The sequence below is a fragment of the Chaetura pelagica genome, unplaced genomic scaffold (genome assembly GCF_000747805.2).
Source record: "Chaetura pelagica isolate M959 unplaced genomic scaffold, ChaPel_1.0 scaffold170, whole genome shotgun sequence".
In the NCBI taxonomy this organism is placed as follows: Eukaryota; Metazoa; Chordata; class Aves; order Apodiformes; family Apodidae; genus Chaetura; species Chaetura pelagica.
The window spans coordinates 1,730,487-1,743,140 of record NW_009952048.1 but is presented as its reverse complement, the minus strand read 5'-3'; the positions used below and the strand labels follow the sequence as shown (position 1 = coordinate 1,743,140).

Sequence of the window (12,654 nt, the reverse complement as noted above, 5' to 3'; positions counted from 1 at the left end):
TCAGCCACCTTGTGGATTCTTTACTTCCACATGAAAGAAGAAGAGCCTGTATTACCAGCACTGGCTTGCACAGCTGCCGCTGGTGTGTAGACACCCCATAGTCGCTAGTGACCTAACATCATCTTACAGGATTGCAGTTGTGGCCGTAGCACTAAAAATTCCATCCTGCCTGAAGAAAGCAGTTTCAAAAATACTGTATTTATGCATAGGAATGTGTGAATTCTTAAAAGTCTAGGTTACTTCCACTTACATTATTTTCGTTTTGCACTGCTTACATTTTAAACTTAGTTGTTGGTTGTTTGTTTTTTTTTTTCAAATTTCCTGAACATTTATTAGGAAACCATTTAAGTATAAGGTATATAGTAGAAACACATTTTCTAAAAGTGTGTATGTGTTGCATAAAAGTAATTTATATTCACTGTCATCATCCTTGCTACCCAATCCAATGTGTTTCTTTTGATGAAGACATCATTTAAAGCACACATGGTTTGCATGTTTTTCTAGTAAAGATGTTAATACAGAGCATTCATATATCACACTTTTTAAAAATTTGAGATGACTGTCAGAATGCACCATCTCATTGATAATTTTAAAACGGTTTAAGTAATAAAGTATTTAAGTATTAAACCAGGATTAAGTATTACTCTTAAAATGTGGGATTCTCTTCTGTTTGTCTGAATTCGAAAAGTGCTTTGGTCAGAAATATATTCACTGCCAATAGATTCAGATCCAATGCTGGTGATTAAAAATAGATGAAGTAAATTATTATTTTAGCATGATGGATTTAAGAGGGATGTGTATCATTTGAAAATAATTATGTTCATTTAGTCTTATAATACCTTGTTTTATGTAGTAAATTTGACTTCATTTATAAATAGTGTTTTATGTGATTCAGCTCTGGAAAAACAATATTTACCATTAATTGCTTTTTAATGATAACACTCCAATGTGTTACACAGACCATTTTTTCTCCTCTTAAGTGCTTTTGTTTTTTTTAGTTTCTGATACATTTTGTAAGTAAAAATACTATTTATTTGTTGGGCAATCTTAAGATTAATTATTTTAGCAGTGAAGTCTTTTCTGTATTTGACAATAAATTAATTATATAAATTCAAATAATTGTTAACAAATGAAATTAATAATTACCAACTGCTAAACTATAAAATAATTGCTTTAAAGTGATCTCAAAAAGGAGAAAACTTTGGTAGAAGTTAAACATTTACAACATATAACTGCAGAGCTGTCTGAGGAAAAAATGTATCATTATTGTAACAATCAGGAAGAGATTCATAAAAGTATTTTAAGGTTAATATGGCTAAGATGCTGGAAAAAAAATACTCTAAAAAGATATATATATATCTATCTCATCTTGGAAATATTGCATGGGTGTATAGTACTTACATAGCTCCTAGAAGTGATTATTCATAAGAATATCAGATACATATGTTGTCAAAGCAAATTCTGTTTAAAATATACAGCATTTGGTGCCTGCGACTGTCAAGGAAAGTACTTTGCTACAGTTGGGAGACATGAAATCTACAGACGCTTGACTTTTCTGTTACTGAAAGTAAAGTGTTCAAATTGGACAAATTTCTTTTCAAGCAGAAACCAAAGAAGAAGACCTTTAATCTATCAGCTTCGTTGCATGAAATCCACCTTTTATAAAATGGGGTTTGATTGACAGCCTCTTTGGAAAGCTTCTTTTGAAAATCTTTAAGCTTTGACGTAAAAATTAGTTGTTTTTATAAATGAGCACATCATGCTTTTTATTAACTTATAGTACTATTCATTTAATTCTTACAATAGTATGCAATTTGCAGTTAGAAATCCATGTGGGGGAGTAATAGTTAATATAAGGGTAGCAGTTGTCTACAAAGTGATACGAAATGAGTTTTCTTAACTGTTTGAGCCCCCTGCTTTAATTTATGGCAACAGCATAAATAAATCAGGATAAAAATATCAGAACAGAAAGTAAAACTCCAGTGTGCCAAGAGTTTCCTCTCTGAAAAGTTCTTTGAATATATATATATGTTATTTAAAAATTTTATAATCTATAGATGAGGTGGCAACATTCAGGGTTTTAATTGACAGAAACCACAATTGAATTAAACCTTTACAAGTAGTCTGTGAGTTCCTGGGTCTAAATTTTATACTTATTGTCAGCAGAAACGTAAGTAGTCTTGCATGAAAAATGTTCCTACAGTTTGCCTTGTGTAGTTTACCTTAGTGTTATGTTTAGACTTCTTTTATTTTAATGGCAATAATACTAGAAAAAATACCAAAGACTCTTACAAATTCTGCCTATTCATATTAGTCTTTAAAATAAACTTTTTCTTTGTCATCCTACAGCAAGTAAATTCCTGTGCTGAAAAAAGAAATTGTAAAATCAGTGTTCTCATATAGCAACCCTGTAGCAATATGATATTCTTGTAGCTCTTAATTTTTTTGTATACCTGTAGTGTTGCAAAATAAGAATAGCATGGGAGAGGGACATAAAATGTTGCACAAATAATTGATTTTTAAATTAATGTTTTCTCACCTTAGGGTGTATTCTACAGAGTAGCAGAATTTAAAAATAAATACAAAATTCCTTTTTACTGATTTTAATTTATGCCAGTCAGAGAGGAAACATGACATATATGGAAATAATGAGAATAAGATGAAAATAGGATAATTAAGGGGAAAAATATCAGTTGGGAATTGTCTGTCTTGCTACTTGCACATTAAATGGTTTCATTTACTGGTGTTTACCAGAGTGTTTGCATATGGAGTTTTCTCTACTGTGAATATAGAATGATAGAGATTCCCTTCAGAGGAAGAAAGATCTTTAGCAAATAAACTCCTTAACTATTTTCTTCTTGGCCAAATGCCTACAAGCACCTTGCCTAAACTGCAGACCATATTGCTTTATTTTTCTGTACATTGCAGAAGGATGAGTCATGTTTTCTTTCAGTAATGCCCAATAATTGATTTATTTGTTTATTCTTTCTGTACAATTGTATATGTCTACGAATGACTGTGATTCTCAGTTGTACATATTCTTAAAGAGTTTTACACTCAGGACTCCAACTTAAGAATGAGTACTTGGGTCTCTGGTAATAGTAAAATACACACTTACATAGATTTAAAATAGACTTGGATGAATTTCCATATTAGCACACTAGAGTATTAAAATTTTGGGAAAAAGGGAGTGTACTAGAATATGTATGTCAAATATGATCTTGCAACATATGGCAGGTCCTTGGCTTTAGCATCTAGTCTAAAAATGAAGGCATTACACTGTTTTGAAGTCATGTGTGCGTGTGATACATTTGGCTGATTGCTGTGAGTTTCAACAACAGATTTTTAGTGGGTCCTGTGCTCCTAAATGGTTTTGAAAAGTCTTCTGAAATTTGTTGAGATTAAATATGTCACCAGCTAAAATGCCTTTTCCAGGGGGCTTTAAGTTAAATTCAGGCAAATGAAGGTAATCGGCAAAGGTCAGATTGAATAACTGAGACCACGCTTTACCTTCTGCAGTTAGAAAGCAATGTTAGTGAAGAGCAATGATTTCATGTTTTGGCTGAACTTTTAAAAATTAAGACAATTTGGATATATTAGACTAATAACTATATCTATTCCCTTATAAGCATTTTTTCTAATAAAACAATACTTTTTATTTCAGTTGAATGTTAGTAGTTTATGGATATTCTGCTAAATAAGTGTGACTTTTCTATACTGATTTTTACAACTGAATTTAAAACATTTTACACTGGCTCAGAAATCCCACACCTACTCCTTCCTAAACATTTCTTTTTTTAAGTTTTTTTTCCCAAGGTCTTTCCTTGAAAGATGTTAGAGTCTTTTTGAAACATGCAGGGACTTTTTGAAGACTATAGGCTTGCATTCCCATGTTGTGCAGAAGCACGTTTGGACAATACCAGCCCTTGTATACCTAAGTAGTATGGAGTAAACCCACTTAATTTAAAATTTGGATCTTCTTTCACTCTTTCAAATACTGCAATAGACATGTCTGATAGGGTTGTACAATGGATGTCTGCTAATTAATCTTTAAAAGAGCTGGATGTTGTGTGTTTAATATTCTTAGTTGCGTTTCTCTACAGTGGGGCTGCACAGGTGCAAAAAATCTGGCACAGCAATATGTACAGCAGATGTGGTAGTATTGTATTCAGGATGAGGTGAACTCTTGTTTCTCTTGCAGTCTAACTTTTACAGCAGCTGTGAACAAGAATCCATATCAGACAGGCTATTAGATGGCCTGATCATTAGAGTTAAGTGCTCTTTAAGTTAAAAGGGAAGGATAAGTTATAAATACGTCCATAAACTTTATAATTGTTTACTGTTATGATATAAATCTTGCTAACATTGTGATTTTTTGAAGTGCAATGCCATCTAATCAGGAATAAAATTCCATTTTATAAGATCAAAGTTACTAAGTTAATGCCATCAAGCAGGCACTTTCGTATTCTGTAACTTTGTGAAAAAGTTTGGTTTGATTTGAGTTTAAAGGAAACTAGTATGAATATATTGTTCCCAAATTAGAACTGATTCCAGAGACAAATCAAACCCCCAAGAACTGATACATTTTATTGCATTTTAAGCATAATTGGCTCCAAAACTAATTGTGGATCATAATAAGCAAAGACTTGCTGCATACCTAGATGCATCCAAAGTATGTCTGGTAAAGTAGTTTTTATCTTCTATCAAACCACCTTACATGTTTGTAAAAAAAAAAAAAAAAAAGAAGAGAGGTGATTTCCCTCTAAATCATCTTATTAATATATTTACTTGAGCTTGTTTTTCATGACTACTTATGTGTAAAATGTGTGAATTTGGGAATTTATTTTTTTTTGAGGACCAAATACTTAGCATGTGGCAGGATTATCATTGTAATTCTGTGAGTAAATCTAGCTATCCTACTGTGAGCATCTTGAAAGTCATAAAAACATAAACTTAATTATGTTTTGGATGAGAATTTTGATGCCAGAGTTAAGCACTTGCCAAACTCTCAGGAAGATCCAATACTCTTGTCTCTTTACAATGCTTCTACATTGTAAAGTAAAAATGTATTTTATCGATTGTTTTCAAATACCTTATTCTGATGATAACTTTATAGTCCACCTTCTGGATTATTACTTCCATTTCCAGTCTGTAAAAAATATATCTTAAAAACTTTTATTTTTTGAAATTTGCTTTTATCAGTATCCTTGCAAATATTGTCAGCAAATGTATAAATGTAATAGTGTCAACCAAATCATCTTCATTTTTCTGCAGCATTTCTGTTGTTACTGTGGTCATTGATACTGAGAGACTTACTCCAATGAATTTCATCACCAGCATATCACCTCACCCAAACAGACATTTGTAAAATATGTGTCAATAATCCTCTGCATTATAACACATGCTTATGTATAGGACTTGCCTATGACTTTAGGCATGGCTGGTAAGGTAAAAAATACATTGTAAGATGATCATCCAGTTGTGGAATGGACTAGATGATCTTTGGCTGTCCTTTCCAACCCAAACCATTCCATGATGCTATCATGAGGTACTCTAAAAACTGTCAGGTTCAGCATATCGTTATGCAAATATTTTCAGTTAAACATAATGACACTGTACACAGTCATGCAGCCTCCTAGGCTTTTTACTTCCATCTGTCATTCAGAAAGATGCCACTTCAAAACACACCAAACTAGTAGCTGGAGCAAAAGTTGATCATCTCAGTGTGTTATGAGTACCTCCTATGTTGCCAGATACCGTGATGTATAGAAAGAACAGTAAGTTAGAATTAGGCTGTCGTGGAGTGCAAGGCAACATGCCTTTAGAACAGTTCATCAGTCTGAGAAAATACTTAGCACTTTGCTGCAGGAAAGTGTAGCTCTTTGCTTTCCTTGTGAGCCTGATGGAAAAGGACTGGTGGGTAATCCTTCACCTCCCATTTTGCTGAGCCAAGTACAGGGGAAGTTGGCCAGGATTTCTCAGTTGCTGCAGTCCATAAAGGAGAGGCCAGGAGGAAACATGTTTAGTCTCTTCATTTGTCTAATCTGGAAAACAAATACATAGCTAAAGATATGGGGATAACTGGAGCTGATAATTAGCATCAACGTTGGTTTGATCTGGCAAAGTTATTTCTGCATCCACTTCTTGTGCATTTTCATGGTCCATGATATCACTCTGGTGCTTGGGAGAAGGAACATTGAAACCCCATTATTGAGTTGGTTATTAAAGCCGATAACATTATACATATTTCCACAGATTACTTTGAGATTATTATGGTGTATTTGTACGCTACTAGTAGAGTAATGATACTTTCATAGTCAGTGCTAAATCTGATCTCCAAATAGAACACAAGTTGTGGGCTTTTGTATGTAGCATGGATTTGACTCAGGGGTTTGAGATATGTAAACCCACCTGAGTTGAATTTCATACTTTATGTAACTGCTTAATCATTCTCAAACAATCTTAATAATCTAAGAGGTTTGAAGAAATTTGAATATGATGTTCAAGTAGCCAACAAATAATACACACTCTTAGATTATGTAATTTTTCTTTATGTTTAAAAGGGGCACAGGAAAGAAAGTCTTACTCCCTTGTTCCTAATATATTTGTTTCTTGGCACCACTTGTCTGGATGTATAGTAGATGTACTAAATATAACCTGCCTATGATTTAATGCAGCATACATGTAGCAAATGAAAATAACATTAATACAAGTTGTTATTTTAATATAGACCTTTGGGCAAAGGAAGGTCTGTTCTGGTCTGGACTGCTTATGCTGTGATATAAATAGAAGGTTTGAATTTCAAGGACTGTCAATCTGGCAAAGTTCATTCAACCTCAGTTTGTGATGCAAGCCTGCTTCTAATATTGGCCTCAGTAACATTTATTCTGTATTTCTGTTAATAGGAGGAATGCTTTTTGAATTTAGAAGCTCCTATTTCAAGAGTATGTGGCTATGACACTCCTTTCCCTCACATCTTTGAGCCTTTCTACATCCCAGACAAATGGAAATGCTATGATGCTCTTCGGAAAATGATTAACTACTGAGCAGTAGTACAGGTGAGAAATAATGTCTCATACTGACCCTTTGCCTCTAAGGATTCTGACAGTGTGATTGCAAAGTCTGGGGATGAAGTAATACTCTTTTATGTAGTTATTTATTTAGAACAAGAATTGTCTTGTGGCTACAGGCCTTCAGTCTTAAAGGAGTCTGAATATTATTAAGTAGTGCTATTGAAGTAAGAGTTTGAAATTAATTACCTTGCTCAGTCAATCTGAAAATTAAATAAATTGTATCCTGAGCAATGAGAAGAACATGGAATGGAGCCCCAACTCTCTCAGCCTGTCATAAGCAAACCATATGGTTAAATTGTATAGTTTTTCAGTCTTCAAGGTGGCCTGTAATCGTGCAAGGCCCAATTTTCAGCAGTTATAGGTACTGCATTGCAAGCAAACACAGAGTTGCAAATACAAGAACTATCTGTAGTATCTTGTTCTGTTCAAATGAAATTTTAAGGCTTATATTTAATACTTATTCTGAAATACTTTTAATAATATTTAATGTAGTTTGATCACGCTTGAAGATTTCTGTTTGCAGAGCCCTTCAGGCACCAAGTCTGTGAAGTAATATAGATTTCTATTATGTGTCTATTAATCACAGTCTGTAACATTTTGTCTTTGATTTCATTGTAATATAATACTAAGTGCAGTGGCCAACCAGGACTTCGGAAAGTATTGGGTGTTGCTGTGAGAGAACTTCTGGTGTTTAATGACCAAAGTTTAATAGTTAGGAAATGTGTCAGTGCATTGTATTATCTGCTTCCTTTGATTATATGAATCAAGAAGCGTATTTTTGAGATTGAGTCTTGCTGGGGTCCTGGGGGTTTTTGACTGTTGACTCCACAGGGGAGGGCCAAGGTGAGCCCTATATTTGGGGCGCCCTCTTGTGTCCATTTTAGCTGTATGTTTGACTTCAGGGCCAGGGATAAGAGGTTGTCAGTACCATAATGTTAATCTCATGTATTTGCATACTTAGTTTCAGGATGCCTTTTTGCATTTTGCTACTGTTGTTTCCCTTGATAGCTGATAGTCACGTGTCTGTATGTGAATGTGAAATGGGAACTCAATCAATGAGGCAGCATCTCTGAAAAACAGTGTAATTCAACTTACATTATTTCTCCAAAATCACCAGTTATTGACAGACCAGAACATGTCCTTAGGCTTCAAACTGATGAATGTTGTGATCTTTTTTGTAGACCATGTGGCAAGTGCTGTCTTTTTCACAACAGTTGTTCGCATCTTACATCTGTGCTAAACTGAACTTAAAGCCTTATTATTATATTTTTTTGTTTGGCACATCTGTAATACAGTCAGTGAAGCCTTCCTAAAGAGAATGGGTTGGCTCAGATATTTCAGGTGAGTTACTTGGCCATGCTAAGTAGACTCTCATCTGTTCCTTTCCAAAGGAAAGGACCAAATAATCTTACCACTTTGTAAGTAGAGGAGAACAAACCATGAGGATTTTGTGGTTCAGAGATTTAGTTTAACTCCCATTCCTCCATAGAATGGAGAAGTGAAGGAAGTATGAGGACAAAAAAAAGTGGGTTCTGAGATTGCATTGAATTTGCATACAATCCAGATTCTGCACTGAAAGTCCATGCTAAACCTTTCTGTGAAGGTAATATCCACTAAAATGTGGAAAAGTCATCTGCATTCCTATAAACATTTCTCCTGTGGGCTGCACCACACATAAATATCAGAGGAGGTTACTGTCCAGCTGAAAGCATGGATTTAGTATATCAAGGACCACGTTTATTAGGGGTAGTCTGGAAAACAGTGTAAAGAGACAGAAAACTGCTTTCTGGCTTGTCTAAGAGAACATCCTGATGGTAGGACCCATAACACTGTGTTTTGTTTGGTGTGACTTGGTATTAAGTGTTACAGAATTATCTGTTCAAAGGTTTTTCTAAGAGAGATCCTTAGAGGCACATTTCAGGGGCATATTCCCTTATTTTTCTGCATGCTACAAAGGAGGTAAGTGGTCTTAGTGATGAACACAGCAGTTGTAGTAGATATCCATCCTGTCATCTACTCCAGAGTTAACATATTAGCTAATCTTCTTACATTTCTGAGAAATGGAAGGATTGCTTTACATTTGCTTCTTTTTGTACTCAGTGTGACATTTATTAGGGACCTTACTTGCCATTGGTCTGGACTGATGAGGTTAATATGTTCCAAACCACCTCACATGTCAGGAGAAAGGATATCTTTTCTGAGAACTGGTGTTACAGTTTGTGTGCATTTGAGCAACGTTGGGCTGCTTCCTGTCCTGCTGCTGGAGAGACAGAGGAGCTAGCAGTTCTCCTTGGTTAAGAGGGATGTAAGGCTGTCCTCTGAGTTACAGAAATGGCCAGGCTGGCTAAGTTGTTGCTTTGCTTATTCTTTAAGTAATTTCTGTTAGATACGAGATGGCTGTCCACCTTCTTTTCCCCTTTTAACTGGCAGTTTAATGGAACTTGCTTCTTTCTTTGCTTTTTGGCTGGTCGTGGGGGAAAAAACCCTAAAACTTCCTCGTTGTAGTTGTCAAATATATCAGTGGTGGATATCAGATTGTCCTTTCTAACATTGTCCAAGATCTTGGTAGCTTGATGAGGAGCTATCTGCAACTTCATTTTTGTGAAGTCTGCAGTGATAAGATTTCGTCCCCTTGTTACATCAAGTTGTATAATGTTTCATGGTCTACTGCTGCTTGAAGTCCTCTTCACATCTAGAAACAGATTCTATATTAAAACATGGGGATGGTAATTCCAAACTTGTTTTTACCAGTTATAGTGTGCTTTTCTTTGTTATTGGTCTGTGGAAATCTTTCAGTCCATACACAAGTAAGTATTTCTTACTTAATAAAGAATTAATCTAAATCTTTAAAAAAAAACAACTGAAAACCCCCCTCCTTGAAATAAGCTTGACTGTGTGTACCTCAAACACAAAAAGGTTCCTCTCAGGTGCCTGGATTGACTTGCTTCATTGTGTCTGAGGCTATTGCAGAGTCTTAAGCTGGATGCTGCAGTCAATCATTTCTAAACTTAGCCTTGTTATCTTAATGTACATTTGGTTTTATTCAGCCAGTTCTGACAGTGTCTCACACATACAGAGTTGCTTATCTTGACATTGACAGTACAGATGGTTTTCCTGCTCAAAGACAGCATTTGACAAGGCATTCTGTGTACCTCACCCATGAGACAAGCAAGAACAAAATCTCTGTCCTTCAGCAGCATCTTAGTTATTAAAATTTATATCTATGTTAACTATAAGAGAAATAGCTTCCAGATAGGCAGCTGTGTTCCAGATAACTCTGTGTGGTTGGAAAAAAGATAAAGAGAAAATAATCAGTGAGATTAGAGTGGGTATAAATTTCATGGATAGCTGGAATGGTCTAGCTGCTCATTTGAGAAGGGGAAAAAAAAAGATAAAAGGAGAATCAGAAGAAAACAGCCCCATACTTTATAAAATATGCTATTGTAATACACAAATATATTGAGGAGTGGCTGTAGCACAGAAATGGCAAACAGTCAAGTGCTTTTCTGTTACCTCTTGCAGCTTTTTCTATCACATTTGTATATTCTGTTTTCTTGTAAAATTCTGAATTTTAAAGCTGTCCCTGCCATGTTACAGTTTATCTGCATGAGAGTCTGTGTATCTATGCAGAGACAGCATTACTATTACAAGTGTAGTCTCTAAAAATAGAAAGCTATCACACTGAACTTCATTATGGGACTATTTTACCCAAAGTTTAATCTTGGTGCTTACAGGTTAAACAATGTTAGGGAATGATGGGGGGTTTAATTTGTTTCTTTCCAAGCATGTCTTTGAAGTTGCATTTCAACGTGTAATACATTTTCTCATAACCAGAGCTTCAGCTGGGAGAAACTTGCAAATGACAGCAATGCTTTCCCTTCCTCAATGAATAAGTTGTGCTGAGAAACAGGGAGGGACCTGGTAGATACTGTGGTTGGTGGTTACCTGTTCTTTGCACTCCTGGTTATTAGCCAGGCCTTTCTTAATTCCTCTCTTTGTTTGGTAAATAAAATATGAGAGACTGTGCAAAATAATTTCTTTTTAATCTGAGACTAACAACCAGGTTTTTTTCAACACTGGATCCCAAACGTGGCAGACTAGAGTGCCTGCCTTTTATAATGGGTTGTCTGTAACTCACTAGAATAACCAACCTCCAGAGTGTTGAGTAGGACACAGCATACCTGGTTTATGATGTTTTCCTTCTGGATGGCAAAAATAATGCAAATGGCTGGTTAGTCATATCTTACTCAGAACCAGTGAGTAGTCCAAATATAATAGTCTGCTAGTGCTAAGAGTCAGTCTCTTAGGGTGGCTGTTTTAAGTCTATACTTACATTCAAACCTTGCTGAGAATGCATGCAAGATCAGGAATAATGAAATGATCTTTAAAAACCCCTGTAAGTAGGAAGGGTATTGCCTAGAGTTTTGTTACAAGACTCCTCTTCCTTGTAATAGTATATTGATAGTATATCTTGTGGAGCTTTAAAAAAAACAACATATAGCTAATACTTCACTTAACATGCTGGAGTAGGATGGAAGACACTCCATCATAAAAGTTTTTGAGTAAATGGTGATAATTAGTGCTGTCTTGTCACTAGATACTAGTTGCAGCATTTCTATGTGCCTACCTTGGCAGCTTAAAAAATGTAAAATAGTTTTTAATACATAATAAGTATTTTGCTTAATTCACATACCTTGAAGGTAAGAGGACATTACAATTTAAAAGTAAGATTTCCATGGAGGATGTTGTATGTTTAAGTTGTGGATATTACTTTCACTCTTAAGAATTGTAATTTATTTTGTCATCTTCCTCTGCAGAGATCAGAAGAACCACAAGGAAATACAGAAACTGCCTTCAAAGCTCTTGACACTTTACTCAGATCTTTTAGGTTTGGAATTCACATAGCAGACTGTTTTCTCAGAACTCAGCTGTTCTTAATATTCATCTTGATTATTATTCAGAAAGTTCAAATCTTCCTTAATTATGAAATCGGTGATGAGCAGGTGATTGCTATAGTAAGTAGTTTCAGGTGTGTTAAAAGATGTTCCAGATGTCCTATGAATGTTACACGTTACCATGCTTCACTAGGCTACATCTCTAAACTTCACTGTGTAAATATTAGAATCAGGATTTTATTCAATAAAATATATTATGCACATGTCCTCTCTTGGCTTTATTGGTTTTTGGGGAGAATCCAACAGAGTTATTTGAATGTTACTGTATTTTCAGCAAAATAAACCTTAGACAGACAGACCAACTTGTGCTTTTGGTCTGAGATCTCCTGTAACCAGTGTCATTGTCGTTCCCTGCAAGGGAAACAAAAACTGCATTCTTCTTTTCTTCTTTGTTGCTATAAGTGAGAGGCTTATGGGTACATCTTTGCTGCAGTATCTTTGTTTAATTATTTTTCCTCTGGATACAGAATGTATCTGCTTCTAAGCAGCTGTGCAAAATGTGCCACTTCCTTGAGAAAACATAACAGTACCCTGGCATATTTGTGCCAGTGGTGGGAGAGAAGTCAGCACACGTGCTGTTCTGAGTTGCTGAGGACACAAGTTCAAAATTACCAAAAGTACTCTCC

At 35.1% G+C, this 12,654-nt stretch overlaps 1 protein-coding gene across 1 annotated transcript in view; it reads left to right on the top strand.

The window, feature by feature from the left end:
* Positions 1–12,226, top strand: part of BCKDHB (branched chain keto acid dehydrogenase E1, beta polypeptide) — a 108,621-nt gene extending 96,395 nt beyond the window's left edge. The window contains exons 9-10 of the mRNA XM_010003082.1: positions 6,906–7,058; positions 11,891–12,226. Of these exons, the coding sequence (XP_010001384.1) occupies positions 6,906–7,046 (141 nt within the window). The 3' untranslated portion in view covers positions 7,047–7,058; positions 11,891–12,226. The remainder of the gene's footprint in view (positions 1–6,905; positions 7,059–11,890) is intronic.
* The last annotated feature ends 428 nt before the right edge of the window (positions 12,227–12,654 follow it).